General features: G+C 34.7%; 1 protein-coding gene across 1 annotated transcript; it reads right to left on the bottom strand.

Annotated features, from left to right (window-relative positions):
- Positions 1-2,843: 2,843 nt before the first annotated feature.
- Positions 2,844-6,962, bottom strand: LOC129250081 (putative nuclease HARBI1). Its single transcript, XM_054889724.1, has 5 exons — positions 6,894-6,962; positions 3,955-4,057; positions 3,457-3,887; positions 3,278-3,398; positions 2,844-3,223 (listed from the first exon to the last, which is right to left on the bottom strand). The coding sequence occupies exons 3-5, from the start codon at positions 3,460-3,462 to the stop codon at positions 2,844-2,846; spliced, it is 507 nt and encodes a 168-aa protein (XP_054745699.1). The 5' UTR covers positions 3,463-3,887; positions 3,955-4,057; positions 6,894-6,962.
- Positions 6,963-24,839: the final 17,877 nt, after the last annotated feature.

The following is a 24,839-nucleotide window of genomic DNA, read 5'->3' as shown; positions in this document are numbered from 1 at the left end:
AAACAAATCGTTCTGCACATCAGGAAAATGTCAATACTTCGTTTTCAGCTACAGAAGCAGATATTCATAAATTTGTAGGAATTTTGTTGTATATATGGAGCAAAAACGCATTTGAGCCAATACGAAAAGCAATGTCTTGCATGCAGTTTGAAAATATAAAGCGTTACTTATCATTTGCTGACAAAGAGCAACGCGCTGAAAGAGGAACTGCTGGTTATGATCCGTTGTATCGTGTCAGACGTATTGCGGAAGTGTTTAATGAAAGGTTGGCTCTGTGCCAAAAACAGTACGCCTTGGTGTTGACGAACAAATGTGTGCAACTAAAACTAAGCATCATCTACGTCAATATAAGCCGAATAAGCCACACAAGTGGGGTATAAAATTGTTTGTTTTATGCGATACTTCTGGATATGCGTATAGGTTTGAAGTATTTATCGGAGCGGGCGATAACACTGTTTTGCCAGGAGAACCGGACCTCGGTCCCACAGCAAACGTAGTAGTTCGCCTAAGCCAATCGATCCCTGAATTTCAAAATCACATTTTGTATTTTGACAATTTTTATACCTCATTGCCTCTTTTAGTTTATCTGCATGCAAAAAGAATTTTTTCTTTGGGAACTATTCGCTCTAATCGAATTCCAAACTCAAAGTTGCCAAGTGAGAAAGACGAAGAATATTCAGTTTCGAGCAGGGGATATTCCGTTGAGTATGTTGGTGCAGCATATGGTGTGGACATTTCAACAGTGACATGGAAGGATAACAGAGCAGTTCGACTTGCATCGACATATGTAGGGGTGATGCCGTTTTTGAAGACCAACCCCCACATTTATCGAAGTAGACTGCCCACAAATAATAAAAGAGTACAATACCCACCCATACCGTAACAAATGCATATATACTCTACCATCGCGTCAATCCAAGCGATAAAATAAATCTTCCAGACTTCCGCGAGAAAATCGCTTGTGGCCTTTGCTCTTTTTCGTTTCCAAAGAAAGTAGGGAGACCATCAACAACCTCCTGTCAGCCAACTACAAGCCAAGGAAAAAGGTGTGTCAGACCTATAGATGACATCAGATTTGATAACACTGGACACATTCCCGCTATGTTTGATAAATCAGGAAAAAGGAGATGTAAATATTGCAAACAGTCCGATACTCAAATATATTGCTCGAAATGTGAGATAAACTTGTGTTTGACGCCTAACAAAAATTGCTTCAAGGAATTCCACTCGAAATAAATTTCATTAATAATCTTTTAATATGATTTGTATTTTAAACCATTGCAATGTAGTATATTTTAGCTATAATTGAATTATTAAAATACATTGCTTACCAGATTTCATATTTGATTTGTTTTGTCTCAAACCGTTTTGACCGTCTACAGACGGTCAAACTTTTTTCCTCTCTAATTTCCTCATTTCGGGAATTTTATTGATCTGCAGTATTACAACATTATTCAGATTGCTAAATTCACCGGAAAATGAAATTCGTATGCTTTTTAAATCGTTATTTGAAAAAAACGGTTAGAGGGTTAATATATATAAAAAGTACATGTGGGGCATCTATTCCCCACATAATTGGTGGCCCCTACGACTTACCAACACGCATCACGGAAAAGGCGAAACCAACATCCACGTGCTCATCGGAGATTCGGCGCACGTGCCAACAAGTGCAAGCAGCCTTGTGCCTTCCAGGAAAACGCCAGTCGCCCTCAGTAGATACGGCGGATACTGGTGGCAAGACAATTCCTCGTCGATGATTCCTATATTACCGTACAACAGGTACGAAATTCCTCGTCGATACCGGCGCGGATATTTCGGTTACCCCACCTTCAAGCTCATCTGCCGGTTGGCAAAAGGTATAAAGTTCATAGATTTTCGGAAACTTTTTTCAACTTATTTAATTTCAAGGTATGGAGAGATCTTAAGTGCAAGGTTAAGCGAAAAATGGTTCACAACAAGGCAGAGTGTAGGGCAACTGGAGGGGGGAGTTTCAAACAACTCACACTAAGCCCATTAGAAGAACAGGTTGCTAACCTTCTTCAATTTGGAAAACAGTTAAGTCCCAAAGGAATGCCGCATGGTGCATCAAATAGCCAAGTTGTGCAAGTTGAATTTCAACAAGTTGCAGTCGCGCAAGTTGTAGTGCTGCAAGATGAAAATCAAAGTGTATTAGATACAAATTTTGAAGAAGTTCAAGATACAACCATTGAGGTTGAAGAGATAGAGTATGACTTCACTGATCACAACATCACAGTCAGTACCAACGAACGGACTCTACCCTCAATAGATGAGACTGTTGTGCAAAATGCAACCTCAGCTTCTAAGAGTAGAAGAAGCCGTATTCGTGATCGGAGGCAACGAGAAAAGCTGCTCGAAGGTCACACTGCAATGTAAGAGCGGGTGTTAACCCAAATGTCCATAACTCTTACAGAATTTACTAATAAATTAAATTCTTTCGAAAACGTAGCGCATTGCCTTCAAAACCAGGTGCATATAGAAGAGAAGAAAGCCAAAATAATGGAACGGCAGAAGGAAAAAGAAGTCACTATACGGAGCGGAAATGAAGCTTAAAAATATTAACATGAAAATAAAAGAAAGGGAACTAGAAATACTCTAAATACAAACTAAGAAAAAGGGAAAGCGATATTTACATTTACCTGAAAAAATATTTTTGTGATTGATCTCTATGCTTAGAAAGCATTTTTTTGTTAAACTGTTTTTATAAATACTTGAAATCTTTTGTGTTTTATGCTATCTGCAAAATAGTTTTATATTTTTTTTAATAAAACTACAGCTTTATGTACATATATGAAGTAATGGACATATAGTAAGTTTGAAAATCTTTACAAAAAACTTTCTTTTATTTGTTGACGAATCTGCGAAGCTTCAATGTTTTGTGAGTTGTCGGATATATCAACATCAAACATATCATGGAAATTGTCAGTGGGCGACGGTGCATCATTTGATATTACGATATTATATTTAATACAAACGTTATGCCAGGCAGCACAAACGTTTGCGATTTGAGTTGATGGTTCAGGCTTATAATGAAGCTGACGATCACCAAGTAAGCAACGGAATCGGGTTTTTAGCAGTCCAATTGTTCTTTCAATAATATTCCTTGTTTTAGCATGTTTTGTGTTGAACATTGCCTCAGCGCTTTCTTCCGAAACGGACCTATAAGGTGTCATTAAATATGGTTCCAAAGGGTAGTCGGCATTATCTGTAAATAATGTTTTTTACTGAAACTTAAACTTGTAATCTAATTTTTTTTTACCTAATAGCCAAGAGTTGCCCTCACCAGCATTGTCACGTTCACATAAAATGCGTTTGGCAGAACTTATATTCCAGATAAGGGAGTCGTGAGACGAACCTGCATATCTCGCATAAAAACAAATCTGAAAGCAAATTTGTTTAAACCTAATTAAATACGCTTAAGGCAAACTTATCTCATACAATCATTGCATTTAAGCTGAAAAATCCCTTTCGGTTGGAATAAAGACCTTATTTGGCGCAGAAACTTTTATATGTGTCCCATCTACGCAGCCAATGATGCCAGGAAATCCCGTTTTCTCAAAAAAATACTGTTTTGCTTCAGTTTTTTCTAGTTCAGACATTTCGAAATTTATAAACATTGGGCAAATTATTCTCTCCAATACTTCAAGAGTTTCAGGCAATATTGCACAGACGGCGGGTTGTGATAAGACCAAATTCAAATCATTTCCAACGCTTAGTTGGTAAGATCCTTGGGCCAAAAAACGCAATGTTGTTGCTAATTTTAGTTGGTTACTGATGAATGTTGATCGTTTCCCAATTTTCATAGGCGCTCTATTTTCTACAGGATAAATTTAAACGCTGGCTTACTTATTCGAAAGTAATCTACAAATCTAAAACAAATGAAATATATGTATGCAGTACTTGATACATTTTAAGAGTGCGCATTATTGTACGTACTTTGTATCTGGCAAATTAAAAATGTTGGATCTTTGTCTTATTCCCTTTCTTTCAAACCGCAATCTTTGTTTTTTCTCTTCATCACTTGAACTATCGCCAGAATCTATCAGGAAAAACATTTTTGAGCATACACTTAAAATGAAAAACCACACAAAAGCAAAAAGTAACGGATAAAATGCAAAGATCGTATTTATTTCTGTCAAATTATCGATAGCACGTCAACATCAATACAGATGCTTTCCATTTCAATTCAACCGGGCTATTCGGGTCATGTTCTTCGATTTCGATGTAACTCAAATATGTTGCTCTCTGGTCAAAATAATGAGACACGTATTTTTTTGATCGTCCGAAAACAATTTTTTGAAGATTTATCGGCAATTTTGTTTTTCGGCTCAAAATCGATTTTTTTTTAATTATATAAGATTTTTTTTTTTAAATGCTCATAACTTAGTCAAAAATTAACCGATTTTAATGAATCTGAGTTCAAAATGATTGTTATTACTTACACGAGCGACTTCTTGTAGAAACAATTGCAAAACAGTAGTAAAACATTTTTTATTTTACAAAAAAAAAACCAAATTTTTTCATAATTCAATATTTCAAAAAGTCTATTTTTTTTTTTTGTAACTTTCTCCAAATCAAGAGGACACCTCAAACGTCAATTGAGCTGAATGCCCAGTAGCTAAAATGAGTTGCTTTTGAGCAAAAAGCCTGTTTCGCACTTTTTTTTTGCAGACTAAAAAATTTTCAACAACTGTTTTGCAGTTTCTACATGAAGTCGCTCGTGTAAGTAATGACAATCATTTTGAACTCAGAATCATTAAAATCGGTTCATTTTTGACCAAGTTATGAGCAATTTAAAAAAAATTTTCTAATATAGATGCTTTCCATTTCAATTCAACCGAGCTATTCGGGTCATGTTCTTCGATTTCGATGTAACTCAAATATGTTGCTCTCTGGTCAAAATAATGAGATGCGTATTTTTTTGTTCGCCCGAAAAAAATGTTTTTCAAGATTTATCGACAATTTTGTTTTTCGGCTCAAAATCGATTTTTTTTAATTATATAAGAAAAATTTTTTTTAGATGCTCATAACCTTGAAAAAATTTCTTTTCGGGCGAACAACAAACTGTGGGCAAAGAGTAAGGTGAATTTATTTGTCAAACTTCGCGGGATTAAAATCTCGCTCTAGTTATTTTTTTCATGAGTTGGCAGCACTGTTAATAACATCTGGGCCAACTTTCATGTGAATGTCATTATCAGTAATATATTTACGGTTGTGTTTACCAAACGACCAAGAGTGCATTTTTCGATTTTTGCAATGTCTGATTTGATTGAGCAGAGAAGTGCCATCAAATTTTGTTTGCGGAATGAAATTTCGGCTGCGGAAACGTTTAGCATGTTGCAGAAAGCATTTGGTGATTCGACCATGTCGCAATGTTTATAAGTGGTACAAAGACTTCAAAGACGGTCGAGAACGTGTTGATGACTTGGAGCGCTCCGGACGTCCATCGACGTCAACAAATTACCAACACGTCAATAAAGTGAAGGAGTTAGTGCTCAAAAATAGTCGGTTGACTGTTAAAGACCTTACTGATATGATTGGAATATCAGAAGGATCTGTGAAAACCATTTTGAAAGACCATTTGGGCCTACGAAAAGTCAAATCTCGTTACCGAAAATTCTCAATTTCTTGGAAACAAGTCGTCGCGTTGATGTGTGTGAAACAATGCTTTCAGACTATCAGGACAAGCTCAAATGCATCATTACGGGAGATGAGACTTGGATTTATGCTTACCACCCTGAAACAACCGACCAATCAAGCGAATATCGTACTAAAGGCGAGGCCAGACCGAAAAGAGCACGTCAAAGTCGTTCAAAAATAAAGGACATGATGACAGTTTTTTTCGATTTTCGTGGTGTGGTGCACTATGAATTCCTTCCACCTGGCCAAACTGTTAATAAGGAATATTATTTGAGCGTTATGCGTCGTTTACGTGCAACAATTCGTCTAAAAAGACCAGAATTATGGGCCAACAACTCTTGGTTTTTGCATCACGATAATGCACCGTCAAAAATTCCACGCATATCGTCCGCAACCACCGTATTCGCCTGATTTGGCTCCGTGTGACTTCTGGCTATTCCCAAAACTCAAGAGACCACTCCGAGCAACGCGTTTCGAGTCGATTGAGGAGATAAAAGCTGAATCGAAGAAGGTTCTGATGACTATACCGGAAATGGACTATTTGGCATGTTTCGGGGATTGGAAAAATCGTTGGCATAAGTGTATTTCATCGAGAGGGGATTATTTTGAAGGGGATGAAATTGATTTACAAGAATAAATAAAGATTTTTCATTTTACAACCAAATTCACCTTACTTTTTGCCCACAGTAGTACATGTCTCATTATTTTGACCAGAGAGCAACATATTTGAGTTACATCGAAATCAAAGAAGATGACCCGAATAGCCCGGTTGAATTGAAATGGAAAGCATCTACAATGTTTTAGTAAATACCCATTCTGCATTGACGTGATGTTGATGTTGATACGAAGCGATGTTGACAAAGAATTAACTTTGACATTTACGTTGACAACCATATTATGGGTGATTATAATCGAAAGAGAATTCACGGACGAAAATCTTACATTACTATTAACAAGATATATAAATCCCTCAATAAATCCTTTGTATAAAAACACAAGACAGCAAACTGGAAAAACTCATACTATGCATTTACCAAATCCACTCTAGTAGATACAAAATACGCTACACTAGAAAATGTGTTAGAAACATTGTAAGTGAATCCGAACAAAAGAGAAATCATTAACGAACATAATAGCGTCCACCGTAATCCTGAAGAGAACAAAGCACAACGAAGTGCTATTTCCCACAAATGAACGCTAAAATAAAAATAATTTCCAAGTAATGCAATATTTACCTAAACGACAAAGAAAGATCCCGTAACACAGCGCCAATTAATCTTCATGTTAGAAAACCAGAACCAGAAAAACCATAAGAGCCATGTAATTGCTTGGCACTGCCTGGAAATGGCTGGCTGGATCCCCAGAACACTAAGATTTTAAAATAATAAGTGATAATATAAATAACATTTTATTTAATAACAATCAGGAAGTAATACTTCATAAATCAATATTAGAAAGAGTTAGATATTTATAACACATCATCAAATCTTACTTTAAATCGAATGAAATCAAGCGAAGCTCTCAAATTAAATAAAATTAGGAAAAACTGTTTAAAGAAAATTAAAATTTTAGAGGAAGAATTTATTAATTAGAACAAAAGTCGGAGTGGTAAGTTTATTTATGTTATCAAACGAGGGATTAGTTGTAATTGAAGACTCGCTAAAGAAAAATTTAACCAAAGTCACTGAATTCAGTGATGTTAAAATTGCAAAGAAAGTATCTTATAAACCGATAATAAGCCTGTAAAACAAGACAATAAGGCAATTAAATTAGAATATGAAATCATGATTTATGTAATAAGGAGATGTTTGGCGTCAGAAATAATTGTAAGAACGTAAACGATTTAATACTATGTAAACAGGACAATATACAAAACGTCCATATTTGTTAAAGAATGTTAATTATTAATTGATGTATGATAACAAAGAAGATCATCTGAAATAAAAAAAAATCCATATTCAAATAAACTCAAGCGGTTCAGAAGATAAGATTCAACACCGTCGAAGAGATCAATCCCTTCAGTTAACCCCATTACCATGCCGTCTAACGAAGACACTGTACAGAGAACGTTGAAGATATAGAGGCAGAGAATGTTAATGCAATGAGAAGGAGCAAATGTTAAATGAGCTTTTTTCGAGTTCTAATTTATAGATTCATAATAAGGTCATTTCAAATTCAACTATCTTCACGAGTGGGGAATTGCAGATATTTACCACGCGAGTGACGCGAGTGGAGGGTTTCTATATTTACTTACCACGCTAGGACAAGAATTCAGATATTTTCTGCGTTTACCAAACTACTGAGGAAGGTCATAAGATTTTTCGGCACACTACTAAGGAAATCGAAGCGAATAAAATTGCGATTAAGAAGACCGCGCGGCAGTTAGTTTGTGGTGCAGAAGGTAAAGTCGGCGGAATTATTCGTTTTGTTTTTTGGCACGTATATAATTCAGGTTCAAGTCCTGAAGTCATATTTTTTTTCTTGCACATTTTTTTTTTTACAATTCAAACCAGGAAAGTTTGGTAAAATTTTTGAGTTTATTTTAATTAAAATTTCTTTAAAATACTGTTTTTTTTGTATTTTATAAATGGAAATTTCTTTTCGTTATAAAATAGTTCATACTGGATATGACCTGACTTTTATATAAATCAATCAAAACAGAAAATATGTACATATATCTATAATCTATTTCATCAAATCCAAATTATATTGATGAGAAAATATCATTCTAATATCCGTCCAGAAAGCCAAACGCGCAGACACACTTGCATATTCATATAATTACGCATACAAACTTTCCACTAACGCAGAATATGTGCATATAAAACTGCGAATCGAATAAATAAGTGATTTAGAAAAGATCATTAATAATTGTTGGTTAGCGCAATCGTGAAAGACGTGTTGCAGAGAACGTTAAATATAGAGAAGTCTCACGAGCTACGAATGGTGTGAATTGTCAAAAATGAAGACTAACCGCGGCCGGGGTTTAACAGAGCTGATTGCAGTGAATTCTCTCTTCCTATATTGGCTCTGCACACAGAGAACGTTCTCTGTATATCATAACGTTCTCTGCTTTTGCTTCTGTAGAAAATCAAATTGACGATTAGCCGACGGCATTTTTGCAAAGAATTTGCTTGTTCATTTCTACATATGTTCCCTTGATGAATGAAAATTTATTCAACTAAATGATTATTGATGAATAATTTGAATATTTATTATATGCGCCAACATTTCAAATCAAAGTAACTTTAATATTTTGATTTAATTTAAAAAAATGCACTATAAAACGACCTCTCACATCTTGGTATGTGCATTTTAGTAAATTGAAAACTATACAAATTTGATGAAAATTTTTACATACAAGTGCTTTGGTATTTTGACATATGTATGTAAATATATGTATATCAATATATACATACATATGTATATGTATTATGTTAGCTATGTTTGTGCAAAAGTTCAATTGGATCTTCAATTCTTATAGTGTTACATATGTATCATATTTACATTTGAATATGCATGCATTTGTTCCTTTGCAAACGAAATTTTTTTCAATTTAGATTTATTACTTGGAATAATATATGTATGCATTTTATAGATCGTATAAAACTTTGAAATTTAAAATAAATAAGAGAAAGCTTCAAAGAAACGTATGTATTTGCATATACATATATATTTGTTATTTTTGGACAAAAAGAAATTGGGCATTGTTATACATACATTTATTTGAAATAAAATTGACCGACAGCATTTTGCAAGGCATTTGAGGCATTACGTTTTTATTTCCGTTCTGTAATTTTTCATCCACATCCTATTGCAGGGGGTATACAAGCATGGTTTGTATACAAGTTTTGATATTCAAAATAAATAAAAGAATAATTTTAACAAACCCAAGATATCCTCCATATTTACATATTTTATAGGATAAAGAAGCATATTCGTATGTTACCGTACGTATGTAAGTTAACACGCGCTACATTTATTTTCTCTTTTCCTTTGCTTTTGCTTTACTTAATTGTAATTTAATAAGACAAACAAGTTGTAGACATTAGGTAAGCAATTTATTTCTTAAGCGTGCCGGAAATGCAAGTAACAGAAAAATGACCTGCAGGCACTAATTGGGCAATTCTTTCCAAAGAATTAAAAATGCAATACTTGCATTAATATTGTAAAACTTAGTATAATTAATTGAATTGTAAAAATAAACTTTTAGTCTAAAACTGGAGTCCAATAAAGCGGTGCATTAGCTCCGATCTTTTTTAAAAACTCAATTCGACTTTCGAATTAAAAACTGGCGCCCGAGCAGGGACCAGTCGCGAAAAAGTGTAAAGTGTTTAAAAGTGTCTGTGAAAGGAAGAAATTAAAAGTTGACTTCCCAACGGCACCAACCCTATTTTCCGACTGGTCATCAGGATTTCCAGCAGAAGACTCAGGCTCTCTTGTGTTCGTCCGGAGACCACCTCGCATCGAAGTGTTGCAGCAGGAGCCGCAGTAGGTCTAGCCGACCAAAAAGGAATACATCCGTGCAGCCAGCGAGGGAAGAGTAGTTCAATGCTACTCCTACTGTAAGTTAGCGTATTTAACTAAAAACATTAAGCTAAATTAAACCTTTTTAAATTTACAAAATAATAAAATTAATAACTTGAGACACTAAATAAGAAGTGAGTGAAATTAAACCTTTTTAAATTTACAAAATAATAAAATTAACAACTAGAGATATTAAATAAGAAGTGAGTTATTACATTAAGTGAAATTAGACCTTTTTAAATTTACAAAATAATAAAATTAACAACTAGAGATATTAAATAAGAAGTGAGTTATTACATTAAGTGAAATTAAACCTTTTTAAATTTACAAAATAATAAAATTAATAACTAGAGATATTAAATAAGAAGTGATCCATTGTGTATTCCAATATATTTTAACTAACTTTTCGCATAGGTACGAAAAGCGTGTTCTAATTTGTAAGGTCCAAACCAAGAACTATAGAAAATCTTTAATCGACAAAAAATAAAGTGTAATAAAATAATCTGAAAGTTAGGAATAAGATAAAGAAATCCAATTCTGGATCAAGACAAAATCTAAATACAAGTTAATTTTGACATTTCCGTTATTTAAATTATAAGGCGTAAATAATCGAAGATGAGTAATCCAAGCAATCTGATAAGACCACCGGTTCTAAGGCAAATCCCTCCGGGTGCAAATCTCCAAAACGAAGAAAATAGGGGCATAGTTAGGCAAATAACAGAAGTGGTCAATAGAATATTAGACGACAGGTTAGCAGTTAGGAACGTTATAGAGGTAGACGAACCTGTTAACATAGGACCCCAAGGAATCAGTGAACTCGACAAAATTCCTGATGTTGTGCGTTCTTTGCGAGAATTTGCAGGGGACCCAGGTGAATTCGGATCCTGGAAGAAAAGTGTCGATAGAGTTCTACAACTGTACGAGCCAATGCGAGGCTCACATAAATACTTTGGTATCTTAAACACCATACAGAGAACGTTAAATATAGAGAAGTCTCAATGACTTAAATGGCAGCACTTTTCAGGGGTACTCGTTTTGCGCGCGTGGTACACAACAGCGACATTTTTCACAGAACGTTAACAGAAATATGCTCAACTGCAGAAATTTAACAGCATTTGAGAATTAAGAGCTTGTTTTTTGGAAACTTTCCGTTTTGTGCCAAAGTTAGGTTACAGGTGCTTTTTGTCTCTTTATTTGCATGAAAATTCATTTTTGAATTTGAATTGATTTTGCGTAATTTGCGCCAAAATTTCCATGTCAAACCAAAAGAGTCTAATGAACTTTAGTTTGAGAAAAACTTTTGATTGACGTCGCTCAATTTTCAAAAGCTTTCGATTTTCCGAATTTTTTTAAACTTTTTCGATTTAAAAATGAGCAGAACGTGTCGTGTGCGCGGGTGTTATTTAAAAAACAGTGAAGTGAAATTATTTTCTTTCCCACAGGACCCCATATTAGCAGACAAATGGAGGCAGAATTTGCATATTGCCAGGACGGAACATCTTCCACCCCACAACTCATTTGTGTGTGTAAAACACTTTGAGGCATGTGTTGTGGGGGGACAATGTTTGAAAAAGGGTGCCATCCCCACCCTTCGTTTAGGTAAGTTTTTGCGCAATACATAAGTAGGTATGTGTGTTTTTATATTTCGCTAAAGCGAACCTACAATAATATCAAACACACATACCTACTGATGTATTGCATTCATTTGATATAATATTAGGGTGGATAGGTTTTATTGCATACATTTGATATAATATTAGGGTGGATAGGTTTTATTGAGGGTGAGGTTTGCTAACTGGTAGCATTAGAGTTTTGAGGCAGGAAAGTGGAGGAAGTTAAGAAATTTAAATTATTTTTGAATGTGTATGTGCATATATTTCATAGAAAATAATTTTTTATTAATAACCATAATATTACAATACCCGGCATCCGTTACTATGCCTTATTGAATAAAATCAAAACAACCAATCAGAAAAATAGCAAACAAAATTATTTTTATTAATTTTCTATCTCAAACCGTTTTTGAACTTTGCATTTGAACAGCTTATGCGGATTGTGAAGTCTAGAGTGTGCTATAAATAGTGGGAAATAGGGAAAACTAAGAGTTTTTAGATTAAATTTAAGCAAACATTATTTATTTATTATTATTTATTATTATTTATTATTACTAAGTCAAAACATACAACCATAGGTTATTTTTACAATGATTGACCTTAAGAATAGTTTATATAAAAAGATTAACAGTAAAATCAAAATTAAAATTAAAATTACAGATAGTAGTAAAGATAAAGTATTAAAAGGAAAGTAAGGTAAAAATAGTAGTAGTAGGAGTAGGGACTAATAGGAAGAGATTTAAAGTACATTCAGCAATATTCGATTATTAGTGATGAATGAGAGTGATGGCGCGGCCTGGGGGCTGTGGGAAGGGAGTTCCATCATAAAAACATGCCTATAACCTTCTTTGAATTATTATACGTTTATATTATATTATAAAATAAATTTTCTTAATAGGGCACGACGATGACCCTACATACAGCTGTACAATTCCAAAAAAGCAACGGAGCTGTTGCGTGGTAGGATGCGTGGTGGAAAAGGGTCATACGTTGTATGAATTTCCTCGACGAGGAGAGGCTCGAATTAGTTGGGCCCTGGCTTGCAACGTGCAACCAGCAGATTCTGACAAGCTATATGTTTGTAAGCGCCACTTTAGTCCAGAGCAAGTAACTCGTTATAAAGTTTTAGATGGGGCTGTTCCATCTTTAAGATTAGAGCCAGTTACTAGAAGTCGCTCACCTAGTACTGGCTCTGATTGGGTTTGCCCGCCCGTTACTAAAGTGTACGTAAATCGTACAGTAGGTGTAGGTGTAGCAAATGATCTCACGTTAGAAGAATTCGAAAAATATTCTATGCTAGAGGAAACAAGGCAGGTACCCAAAAACAAAAACATCTGTGAGGACTTAGAAATCACAAGCAGTAGCGAACGATTTGCTCAGGCTGCTCGTTGTTCCGGGGTTCGATGCCAATGTCTGTGATAATTTAGAAAAAATTGTTTCAAATATGTCCGACACCGAACGCATAAGCTGTGCAAGTTAAAATGTGAAAAGTGCACGAACGCCATGACGAAAACAAAAGGGGAGCTGAAGTTGCATTCAGAAGCCCTGATAAGATCAAAAAACTTCACGGATGACAGCGATTTAAGGCTTGTCAATCCTGAAGACAGGGTTTTCGAAGTGTGTCGACTCCAAATGGTGTGGTACCGTCAGCTCTTCGCAAAATATGCCCACATTGCAGGTCTTAGGTGTTTAATGTTGTCCGCTCTAAAAGAAAAAACATAAAAAGTGTTTCCCGACTGGTTTGTAGGATCTGGCGAGTGTAGAGATCATCGCGAGAAGCTATTAGATTTTCTCTTAACTGTCCTTTTATTCAAGAATGCAAAGTGGCTCTTGCGAAATGAGGTTAATAAAGTCAAAGAACGAAAACTACAAAATAAATTAAAAAAGCTGTAGGTTATAAGTAGGTTGTAAGCCAGGGCCCCACGAAAAGAGATTCGCCGTTCACACATTAATAATCTATTAGCTATCTTTTGCATATGATGATACCTATTCTTTTATTTCAGGGTTTTCCACTTTTCTATATTTCAGGTTTTTTTTATTTATATATTTTACAGGTATTTTCCCGTTTCAGGTTTTTTCTATTTTTTAGTCTATTTTACAGGTTTCTTTTTTATTTTTTCTTCTTTTTCAGCTAGCACCCGAGCCTAGATTTTTAAAGCACTACAATTTTTTCTTAATCATGATGGATTGAGAGTAGTGTTTTAAAAATCAGGTAAATCGCAATGACTTAATCGATGTCAATATCGAAGTCGTGTGAGAAATTGTTATAGTATGAGAACAATTTCGTAATTCGTGCTTTCAAAATTTTATATTTTTTTTTTCATTTCAGGAAATGTAATTACCTATTATTTAGACCATTGTAATATATATACATATACATAAATTTCTGTGAATAAAAATAAAAAATTAAAATTAAAAAAACTAGTATTTCATTTTCTTAAGGTAATAATATTTATTTGGTAAGAGGATCTTAAAGAAACATATACCAATAATACAATTCGACAGGATTTCATTAGAATATCAATACACATATTCGTTCGGCTCAATAAAATAAATATCTGCATATGAAAAATTGTTCCTATGGACGTGCAAAAGCTAAACACTCATATATAGTACATAAATACATGCATACAAACTGCCATAGCCATACATACATATGAGGCTGCGAGCACTTGCGACAGAATATTTCGATTTGCTATTGCTGTCGAGAATTTAGAACACATATTTACATACATATATTGATGCATACATATGTACGGAGCCGCGGCCACTCGACTTCACAAAAATTGAAGATTTACCAAATATTGGCAAATAATTCAACGCGAAATATTACAATATTGACTATTTTCGAATTGGCGAGAAAATTGGCATATGGGCATATGGGCATATGAGCTCGAACTTAGTGTTATAGAATATTTTGGATTTTTCAGCGTCGTTGCGACTAAAAAAATCTGACCGCTGCGACTGCGCCTATGAATGTATTTTGTTCTTGCAGTCGCTCGGCTTATAATTTTAGCTTTGGAAACATACGCGTGCAGAGGCATAAAGCCAGTGCTTTGTGTGTGCTGTTGTATGTACATACATATGTATGTATATACTAATAAGCATAGTTTTGCTGGGAGTCGAGAATGTATGTATATGTATGTACGGACATACATACAATAGGGCATCAATATGCCAATACGTGAGGTAGGTCATGGTTGCTTCAGTACATTGAACTTTTGCTTAATTGTTTCTTACATGTGTATGCATACATGTACATACATATGTTTGTAGTAAGAAACAGTTTAAACAGATTTTGTTACTAATCCAAATATACATACGTACGGTAACATACGAATATGCTTTTTTATCCTATAAAATATGTAAATATGGAGGATATCTTGGGTTTGTTAAAATTATTCTTTTATTTATTTTGAATATCAAAACTTGTATACAAACCATGCTTGTATACCTCCTGCAATAGGATGTGGATGAAAAATTACAGAACAGAAATAAAAACGTAATGCCTCAAATGCCTTGCAAAATGCTGTCGGTCAATTTTATTTCAAACAAATGTATGTATAACAATGCCCAATTTCTTTTTGTCCAAAAATAACAAATATATATGTATATGCAAATACATACGTTTCTTTGAAGTTTTCTTTTATTTATTTTAAATTTCAAAGTTTTATACTATCTATAAAATGCATACATACTATATATTATTCCAAGTAATAAATCTAAATTGATAAAAATTTCGTTTGCAAAGGAACAAATGAATACATATTCAAATGTAAATATAATATATACATACATATGTAACACTATAAGAATTGAAGATCCAATTGAACTTTTGCACAAACATAGCTAACATAATACATATACATATGTATGTATATATTGATATACATATATTTACATACATATGTCAAAATACCAAAGCACTTGTATGTAAAAATTTTCATCAAATTTGTATAGTTTTCAATTTACTAAAATGCACATACCAAGATGTGAGAGGTCGTTTTATAGTGCATTTTTTTAAATTAAATCAAAATATTAAAGTTACTTTGATTTAAAATGTTGGCGCATATAATAAATATTCAAATTATTCATCAATAATCATTTAGTTGAATAAATTTTCATTCATCAAGGGAACATATGTAGAAATAAACAAGCAAATTCTTTGCAAAATGCCGTCGGCTAATCGTCAATTTGATTTTCTACAGAAGCAAAAGCAGAGAACGTTATGATATACAGAGAACGTTCTCTGTGTGCAGAGCCAATATAGGAAGAGAGAATTCACTGCAATCAGCTCTGTTAAACCCCGGCCGCGGTTAGACTTCATTTTTGACAATTCACACCATTCGTAGCTCGTGAGACTTCTCTATATTTAACGTTCTCTGCACCATACGAAACAAAATTACAGGCCAAGCGGACATTGTGCTGGAGTCCTACAGCACACCCTTAAATTGGACCGCGATTTCACGTTGTCTCACAACGCATTACGGCGACAAACGAGACCTAGGTACTTTAGAGTACCAAATGGTCTCACTGACTCAGGGAAATCTAACCATACACGAATATTATCAGAAGGTTTATTCAAACCTTTCCCTGATCCTGAACAAAATTTCTTGTTTAGAAACCGGATCAGAACCCCGGAAACTTCTTGTAGACACGTATAGAAACAAAGCGTTGGATACCTTCGTTAGAGGTCTCAATGGCGACCTTCCGAGACTCCTTATGATAAGAGAACCAGCAGACCTTCCAGAGGCTCTGCAATTATGCCTCAAATTGGAGAATCAAACCTACCGAGCAAATATCGTCAGTAGGAAACCTCCTGTAAATCTACGAAGGAATTTCCCCCCACATCCCCACGCCGTACCGAAACCATTTTACCCACACCTTGCCCATTGGAATCAACCAATGCAGAGACAAACACTCCCACCCTCCTATATCCCACCTCAACAACAAGGGCACTGGCAAAGACCCCAGAATTTTTTCCCACAACAACAAAACTTCAATTCTCAACCTCGACACCTGCCACCACCTAGACCTTTTGCACCAAAGCCTATGCCAAGACCTGAACCAATGGACCTCGACCAGAGCATGCAGACGAGAAGGGTCAATTACATTAATAGGCCACCACAAAACCTAGCATTTCACGGGAAAAGACCACCACCTCCCCAGCAAGGTATGGAAAAAAGACAACGAAACTTTAACATAGAAGCGGAACAATGCAACAGCGTTGCATACCGACAAGATTTGGAATATGCAAACCAACACGACGAAATTAGACAAGACAATTACAACGTGCAAGAGACTCTTGAACAGTACGGTACAGACGACAATGCTGCAGAGGATTTTTCGGACATCCATTTTTTAGATTAGCAAACTCCTCACTTCCATATTTTGAATGTAAAACGAAGGAAGGAGGAATTTTAAAAATATTGATCGATACGGGCTCAAACAACAATTATATGCAACCCTCTATTGTACCCAATTCCCTCCCAAATAACCAACCCTTTTTTGCTAACACTATAGCTGGAAAAATAAAAATTACGCACCACACCAACGTTAGTTTATTCGGAATACCCGATCTAAAAATTAAATTTTTTCTATTACCCTCCTTAAAGTCATTCCACGGCATCTTAGGCAATGACAGCCTCAAGCAACTTTCGGCAGTAATCCACACAAAATACAATTATATGACAATACAAGATAGAGTCAGGATTAAAATAAAACAGCAAACCATATAATCAATTAACACAATAGACATACAGACTGACCACCTAAATGACAGACAGAAGACCACACTTAACGCAATTGCGAAGAATTTTCCCAAACTTTTTACCGAACCTGAAGAAAGACTGACATACACTACGAAAGTACAAGGAAGCATAAGGACGTCCACGGACACACCAATATACACCAAATTTTATCCGTACCCTATGTCACTGAAAGTGGAAGTAGAGAAACAAATCAAAGACTTGCTACAAAATGGTATAATAAGACCTTCAAGGTCTCCATACAATTCACCTGTATGGATAGTACCAAAAAAACCAGACACTTCAGGAGAGAAGAAATTTCGCATGGTAATTGACTATCGAAAATTGAACCTAGTAACTATATCGGACAGATATCCTATACCCGAAATAAATGGAGTACTAGCACATCTAGGAAGAAATAAATACTTCTCAGTACTCGATTTAAAGAGCGGCTTCCACCAGATTCCTCTAAAGGAATCGGATATAAAGAAGACAGCTTTTTCGGTAAATCACGGTAAATACGAATTTACCCGGCTACCTTTCGGCCTCAAGAACGCTCCTTCAATTTTTCAAAGAGCTCTTGACGACATCTTAAGGAACCATATAGGAAAGAGATGTTACGTGTACATCGACGACATCATAATATTTAGTAAAGATCAGGAAACCCACTTTAATGACATCCAACAAATCTTCGATACGTTAGAAAAAGCAAATCTAAAAGTACAACTTGACAAATGTCAATTCCTAAAAACAGAAGTGGAATTTTTAGGTTTTATAATATCCGAAAAAGGCCTCAAAACAAATCCACAAAAAACCGACGCAATAGCAAAGTTTCCAATACCTAAAACTCTAAAAGAACTCCGATCATTTTTAGGACTTTCAGGGTATTATCGCCGCTTCATCAAAGACTACGCGAAGCTCGCGAAACCCCTTACAGTCCTCTTAAGGGGGGAAGGCGGACGAGTGTCCAAGAATCAATCAAAGAAAGTCATGGTAACCTTGAACAAAGACGCCTTAGATTCCTTCGAGAAACTTAAACGATCACTCATTGGTAAAGACATAATGCTTGCATACCCCGACTACTCTAAAGAATTTGTGTTAACAACAGATGCCTCCAATTACGCAATTGGAGCCGTACTATCGCAAAACGACAAGCCAATAACTTTCATCTCTAGAACTCTTTCTAAAGCCGAAGAGCATTACGCAGCAAACGAAAGAGAAATGCTAGCGATAGTGTGGGCGCTGAATTCCTTGAGAAACTACCTTTACGGTTCCGCGAAGGTTAAAATCGTTACGGACCATCAGCCACTCACTTTCGCCCTAAGCAACAGAAACCACAACAGTAAGATGAAAAGGTGGAAGGCTAGATTGGAAGAGTATGACTACGAGCTAATCTACAAACCAGGAAAAACCAATATTGTGGCCGACGCACTCTCAAGACCGCCACAAGTATCACAAATCAATTCATTGACAGGAACGCAACATAGTGACGAAAGTTCTGCGCACAATCTTATCCCAGCTGTAGAAGGACCTATAAATGCTTTCAAGAACCAAATTTGGCTCCTAAATGGCGACGAAAATAGTTACCAATTCAAAATACCCTTTCCCACATACCATAGACACATTTTTAATCAACAAGATTACGATGAACAAAATCTAATTTCAATTCTTAAACGTTATTTAAATCCCTCGGTAATAAACGGACTTTTTACCTCAGAGCCAATCATGGGAAGAATCCAACGATTATACCCCCTTCATTTTTCTAAATTCAGAATACGTTTTACCCAAACCAAAGTCGAGGACCTTACAGACGAAGCCAGACAGGAAATAGAAATGCTAGAAGAACACAGACGCGCTCATAGGAATGCACAGGAAAATAAAATCCAACTATTACAAAAATTTTACTTTCCAAAAATGAGTGCTAAAATAGAAATTCTAGTCAGACAATGCAAAATTTGCAAGGAGAATAAATATGACCGGCATCCAAATAAGCCACAGCTGCTTGAAACTCCCATTCCGAAATATCCCGGTGAGATAGTGCATATTGACATTTATAACACAGAGAAAAATGTAGTTCTTACTGCAGTCGACAAATTTTCCAAATATGCCCAAGCTAGAGTAATAAAAAGCAGAGCTTCGGAAGACATTAGGGAACCTCTGAGACAGATAATTTTTGCATTCGGCGTACCAAAAATGATAGTAGTAGACAACGAAAAAGCATTAAACTCAGCCTCCTTATGTTTTATGTTGGAGGATCAACTCGGACTAGAAATCTACAAGACACCTCCTTACACAAGCACAGTAAACGGGCAGGTGAAACGATTCCACTCAACCCTCTCAGAAATTGCGCGCTGCCTAAAGGCGGAACGAATCCATAGAACATTCCTAGAAATTTTGGACAGATCGGTATACGAGTACAATTGCACAGTCCACTCGACAACAGGGAAGAAACCGATAGAAATATTTTTTGGACGCAGGGTCTCTACAAATCCCGACCAGTACGAGAAGGCCCGGCAGGAAAATATCGAAGCACTTAGGAAAAAACAAGCAAAAGACTTAGAAGTGCACAATCGGAAGAGGACCCCAATGAAAACATATTTGCCAGGTGACATTATTTACGTGCGAATAAATAAAAGACTAGGCTCAAAACTTACTAACAGATACAAAAAGGAAATAGTAAAGGAAGACAAATCTAGTGTAGTTATAACAGAAAAAGACCGAACCGTACACAAGAGTAATATTAGAACTTAACTCATCTATTGCTTTCAGATTAATAATACCGCTCGCCACAGGCGAGTTCCGTATCCTCGATTACACAAATTCACAACTAGCAACCTTTAATACAGGATGGACTAAAATCCAAAATGGGACCTACAAAATTATACATACAATTGACACAGACGAATACCAAAGGACTTTGAACGATCTCAACTCCACGATAAGACACAAAATAACTCCCGACAATTCCTTACTCCCCTTCTTGCTCCATGAAATGTCCGAAATACAAAGTTTCCTAAGTAGATTAAAGCCAAAGGTAAACAAGAGATCCATAAACGCAATTGGTACCGCCTGGAAATGGCTCACAGGGAGCCCGGATCACGAAGATCTCGTTATGTTAGAAAATCATATAAACAATTTACTTGAAAATAACAATAACCAATTAATAATAAATAGAGCAATGAGCGGAAGAATAAATAATATAACGGAAGTGTCAAATAAAATATTTAAAATATTAAAAGATAAGGAAGATGTTCAGCATGATATGGCTGTAAACATTAAATTTAAGCTACAATTAATAAAAGATTAAATCATAAATATCAATTATGCAATACATTGGGCCAAAGTTGGCATTGTAAATTCATATATATTTTCTAACGTTGAAATGAAACTAATAAAAGAAATTATTGAGAAAAATAATATTCCCTTCACTAATATAGAAGAGGCATTTGAATTCAGTAACGTTAAGATAGCCTCTAGTAATTCTAAGATTGTATACTTAATTGAAATCCCAATAACTGACAACAATTTATGTGAATCCCTATTAATAAAAGCAATAAAGAAAGGTAATAGATTATATAAAATACCATTTGAAAAAATTATAAGATGTCAAAATAAAATCTTTGGAAAGAAAAGCAACTGTAAAGAACATAATGAAATTAAAATTTGTACAAAGGAAAATATTGTAGACATCAGTAACTCCACATGCATTCCTCATCTACTCAAGAGCCGATCGCCTAGCTGCATTACGATTAACAACCAACACATTCCCACTGTCCTAGAAGTCCTCCCAGGAATAATACTTTTAAATCGATTTAACGACACCGTTCACATCGACAAGGAGAAGATTAACTTAACTGGATCATTCGCAATCCAGTACCATAACTCCACCATTATAATAAACAACCAAACATTTCTGTCTAAAGAAATCTCTAGCGGAAAACCCCTTCCTGCAGTTCTACAACCAAATGCAACACTTACGGCCGAAGAAGAATTGCTAAGCCTGGAAATGATGAAAGAACTTCACCTAAAAAACATAAACTATATCGAGACTCTAAAAAATAAAGGATTAACAACATCAATAGTCAATTTTGGGATATCTGGTATAACTTTAACTCTAATGGCAATCGGGGTACTAAAACTAACTTCAACGAAAGGCCCAAAGCGAGGAGCCAAACGCGTCTCCGAATTTTTCAAAAGGGCCCCATTACAAGAGATAACAGTTAAAAATTTCCAACAACCCGAACCACATCCTGAAGATTATCCTACTCAGACGCACGAGGACGTTCGTTTTTAAATGCGGAGGAGTTAACACGCGCTACATTTATTTTCTCTTTTCCTTTGCTTTTGCTTTACTTAATTGTAATTTAATAAGACAAACAAGTTGTAGACATTAGGTAAGCAATTTATTTCTTAAGCGTGCCGGAAATGCAAGTAACAGAAAAATGACCTGCAGGCACTAATTGGGCAATTCTTTCCAAAGAATTAAAAATGCAATACTTGCATTAATATTGTAAAACTTAGTATAATTAATTGAATTGTAAAAATAAACTTTTAGTCTAAAACTGGAGTCCAATAAAGCGGTGCATTAGCTCCGATCTTTTTTAAAAACTCAATTCGACTTTCGAATTAAAAACTTGTATATTTGGATTAGTAACAAAATCTGTTTAAACTGTTTCTTACTACAAACATATGTATGTACATGTATGCATACACATGTAAGAAACAATTAAGCAAAAGTTCAATGTACTAAAGCAACCATGACCTACCTCACGTATTGGCATATTGATGCCCTATTGTATGTATGTCCGTACATACATATACATATATTCTCGACTCCCAGCAAAACTATGCTTATTAGTATATACATACATATGTATGTACATACAACAGCACACACAAAGCACTGGCTTTATGCCTCTGCACGCGTATGTTTCCAAAGCTAAAATTATAAGCCGAGCGACTGCAAGAACAAAATACATTCATAGGCGCAGTCGCAGCGGTCAGATTTTTTTAGTCGCAACGACGCTGAAAAATCCAAAATATTCTATAACACTAAGTTCGAGCTCATATGCTCATATGCCCATATGCCAATTTTCTCGCCAATTCGAAAATAGTCAATATTGTAATATTTCGCGTTGAATTATTTGCCAATATTTGGTAAATCTTCAATTTTTGTGAAGTCGAGTGGCCGCGGATCCGTACATATGTATGCATCAATATATGTATGTAAATATGTGTTCTAAATTCTCGACAGCAATAGCAAATCGAAATATTCTGTCGCAAGTGCTCGCAGCCTCATATGCAAGTATGGCTATGGCAGTTTGTATGCATGTATTTATGTACTATATATGTGTGTTTGCTTTTGCACGTCCATAGGAACGATTTTTCATATGCAGATACAGTAGGTTCTGTTTTTATGCGGCTTTTTTTTATGCGGTTTTGAAATAGTGCGGTTTTTTTTAAATTACAAAATGCATGTCGACTTATCGGGAATTGTACATATAAACAAGATTCTAAACCAGCTAAGCAAAAACTCATCACAGATTCATGCGGTCTATGGAACGTATCTATAGTTATAATATGGGACTAGTGCCCTTTTTTATGCGATTTTATTACATTATTTCAGATTTATGCGGTTTTAGCATTTGAAACGTATCTATAGTTTTACTATAGAACTAGTAGCTTTTTTTATGCTGTTTTTTTTTTATGCTGTTTCTTGCGGAACGTATCTACCGCATAAAAACAGAACCTACTGTATTTATTTTATTGAGCTGAACGAATATATTGATATTGTAATGAAATCCTGTCGAATTATATTATTGGTATACGTTTCTTTAAGTTCCTCTTACCAAATAAATATTAATATATTATCCTTAAGGGGTAACACCACTGTACACGCGTAAAATAAACACGATTTTTAAAGAATTTTTTTGTATAGAAGGAAAGGGGAAACAATCATTCTGATTTGGGAAGTTATTACTTATATACTAAAATACAAAACTACAAAGTTTGATCGAAAAATTTTACAAAATGGCGGCATTGGAGACATTTTTGTAATGTGGTTTCTCTTGAAGGAGCTCCGCGGCACGCAGCACAGAGGGTGCAAATTTTAATCTGGAACAAAGAAAATTTTTTTTTCTTAATCTAGATAAGAATAGCTAGAGAAACACGTAGGGGATTTAAAAAATATTTATTTTTGTGGAATTAGCAAGCATTTGAAGGAAAAAACTTTATTTTGGACTAAAAAAACGGCACTTAAATAATTATAACAATCGTTTAAGTAAATCTATCGAAAATCCCCTACGCTCTTCTCTTAAGAAGGTTATTATATAGACGTAGTGAAAAACCTGATTAAAAATATTAAAAATTGTTTGAGTTATGCTGCGTGCCAATTTCAGAAAACGTGTTTTGAGAAAAACGCATTTAAAGTTTGGAAATTTGGAGAAGTCGTTAGGTAGCAGTGACTAACGCTTGGTTAAAAGCTTAAAATATTTATGAAATAGACTTCGGTAACGTATAAAACTTTTTGTTCTGTATTTTAAAAGGTTCAAAGAATTTTTTAAGCTTATAAAAAAAAAATCAATTTTTTGAAATTTCTACAGTGGTGTTACCCCTTAAGAAAATGAAATACTAGTTTTTTTAATTTTAATTTTTTATTTTTATTCACAGAAATTTAAGTAATCTTATATGTATATGTATATGTATATATATTACAATGCTATAAATAATAGGTATTTACATTTCCTGAAATGAAAAAAAAATATATATAAAATTGTTAAAGCACGAATTACGAAATTGTTCTCATACTACAACAATTTCTCACACGACTTCGATATTGACATCGATTAAGTCATTGCGATTTACCCGATTTTTAAAACACTACTCTCAATCCATCATGATTAAGAAAAAATTGTAGTGCTTTAAAAATCTAGGCTCGGATGCTAGCTGAAAGAGAAGAAAAAATAAAAAAGAAACCTGTAAAATAGACTAAAAAATAGAAAAAACCTGAAACGGGAAAATACCTGTAAAATATATAAATAAAAAAAACCTGAAATATAGAAAAGTGGAAAACCCTGAAATAAAAGAATAGGTATCATCATATGCAAAAGATAGCTAATAGATTATTAATTACCTGTGTGAACGGCGAATCTCTTTTCGTGGGGCCCTGGCTTACAACCTACTTACAACCTACAGTTTTTTTAATTTATTTTGTAGTTTTCTTTCTTTGACTTTATTGACCTCATTTCGCAAGAGCTACTACTACTATTTTTACCTTACTTTCCTTTTAATACTT

This window comes from Anastrepha obliqua, chromosome 6 (genome assembly GCF_027943255.1).
Source record: "Anastrepha obliqua isolate idAnaObli1 chromosome 6, idAnaObli1_1.0, whole genome shotgun sequence".
Classification (NCBI taxonomy): domain Eukaryota; kingdom Metazoa; phylum Arthropoda; class Insecta; order Diptera; family Tephritidae; genus Anastrepha; species Anastrepha obliqua.
The sequence above is the reverse complement of the archived record's forward strand: the minus strand, read 5'-3'. Positions and strand labels throughout refer to the sequence as shown.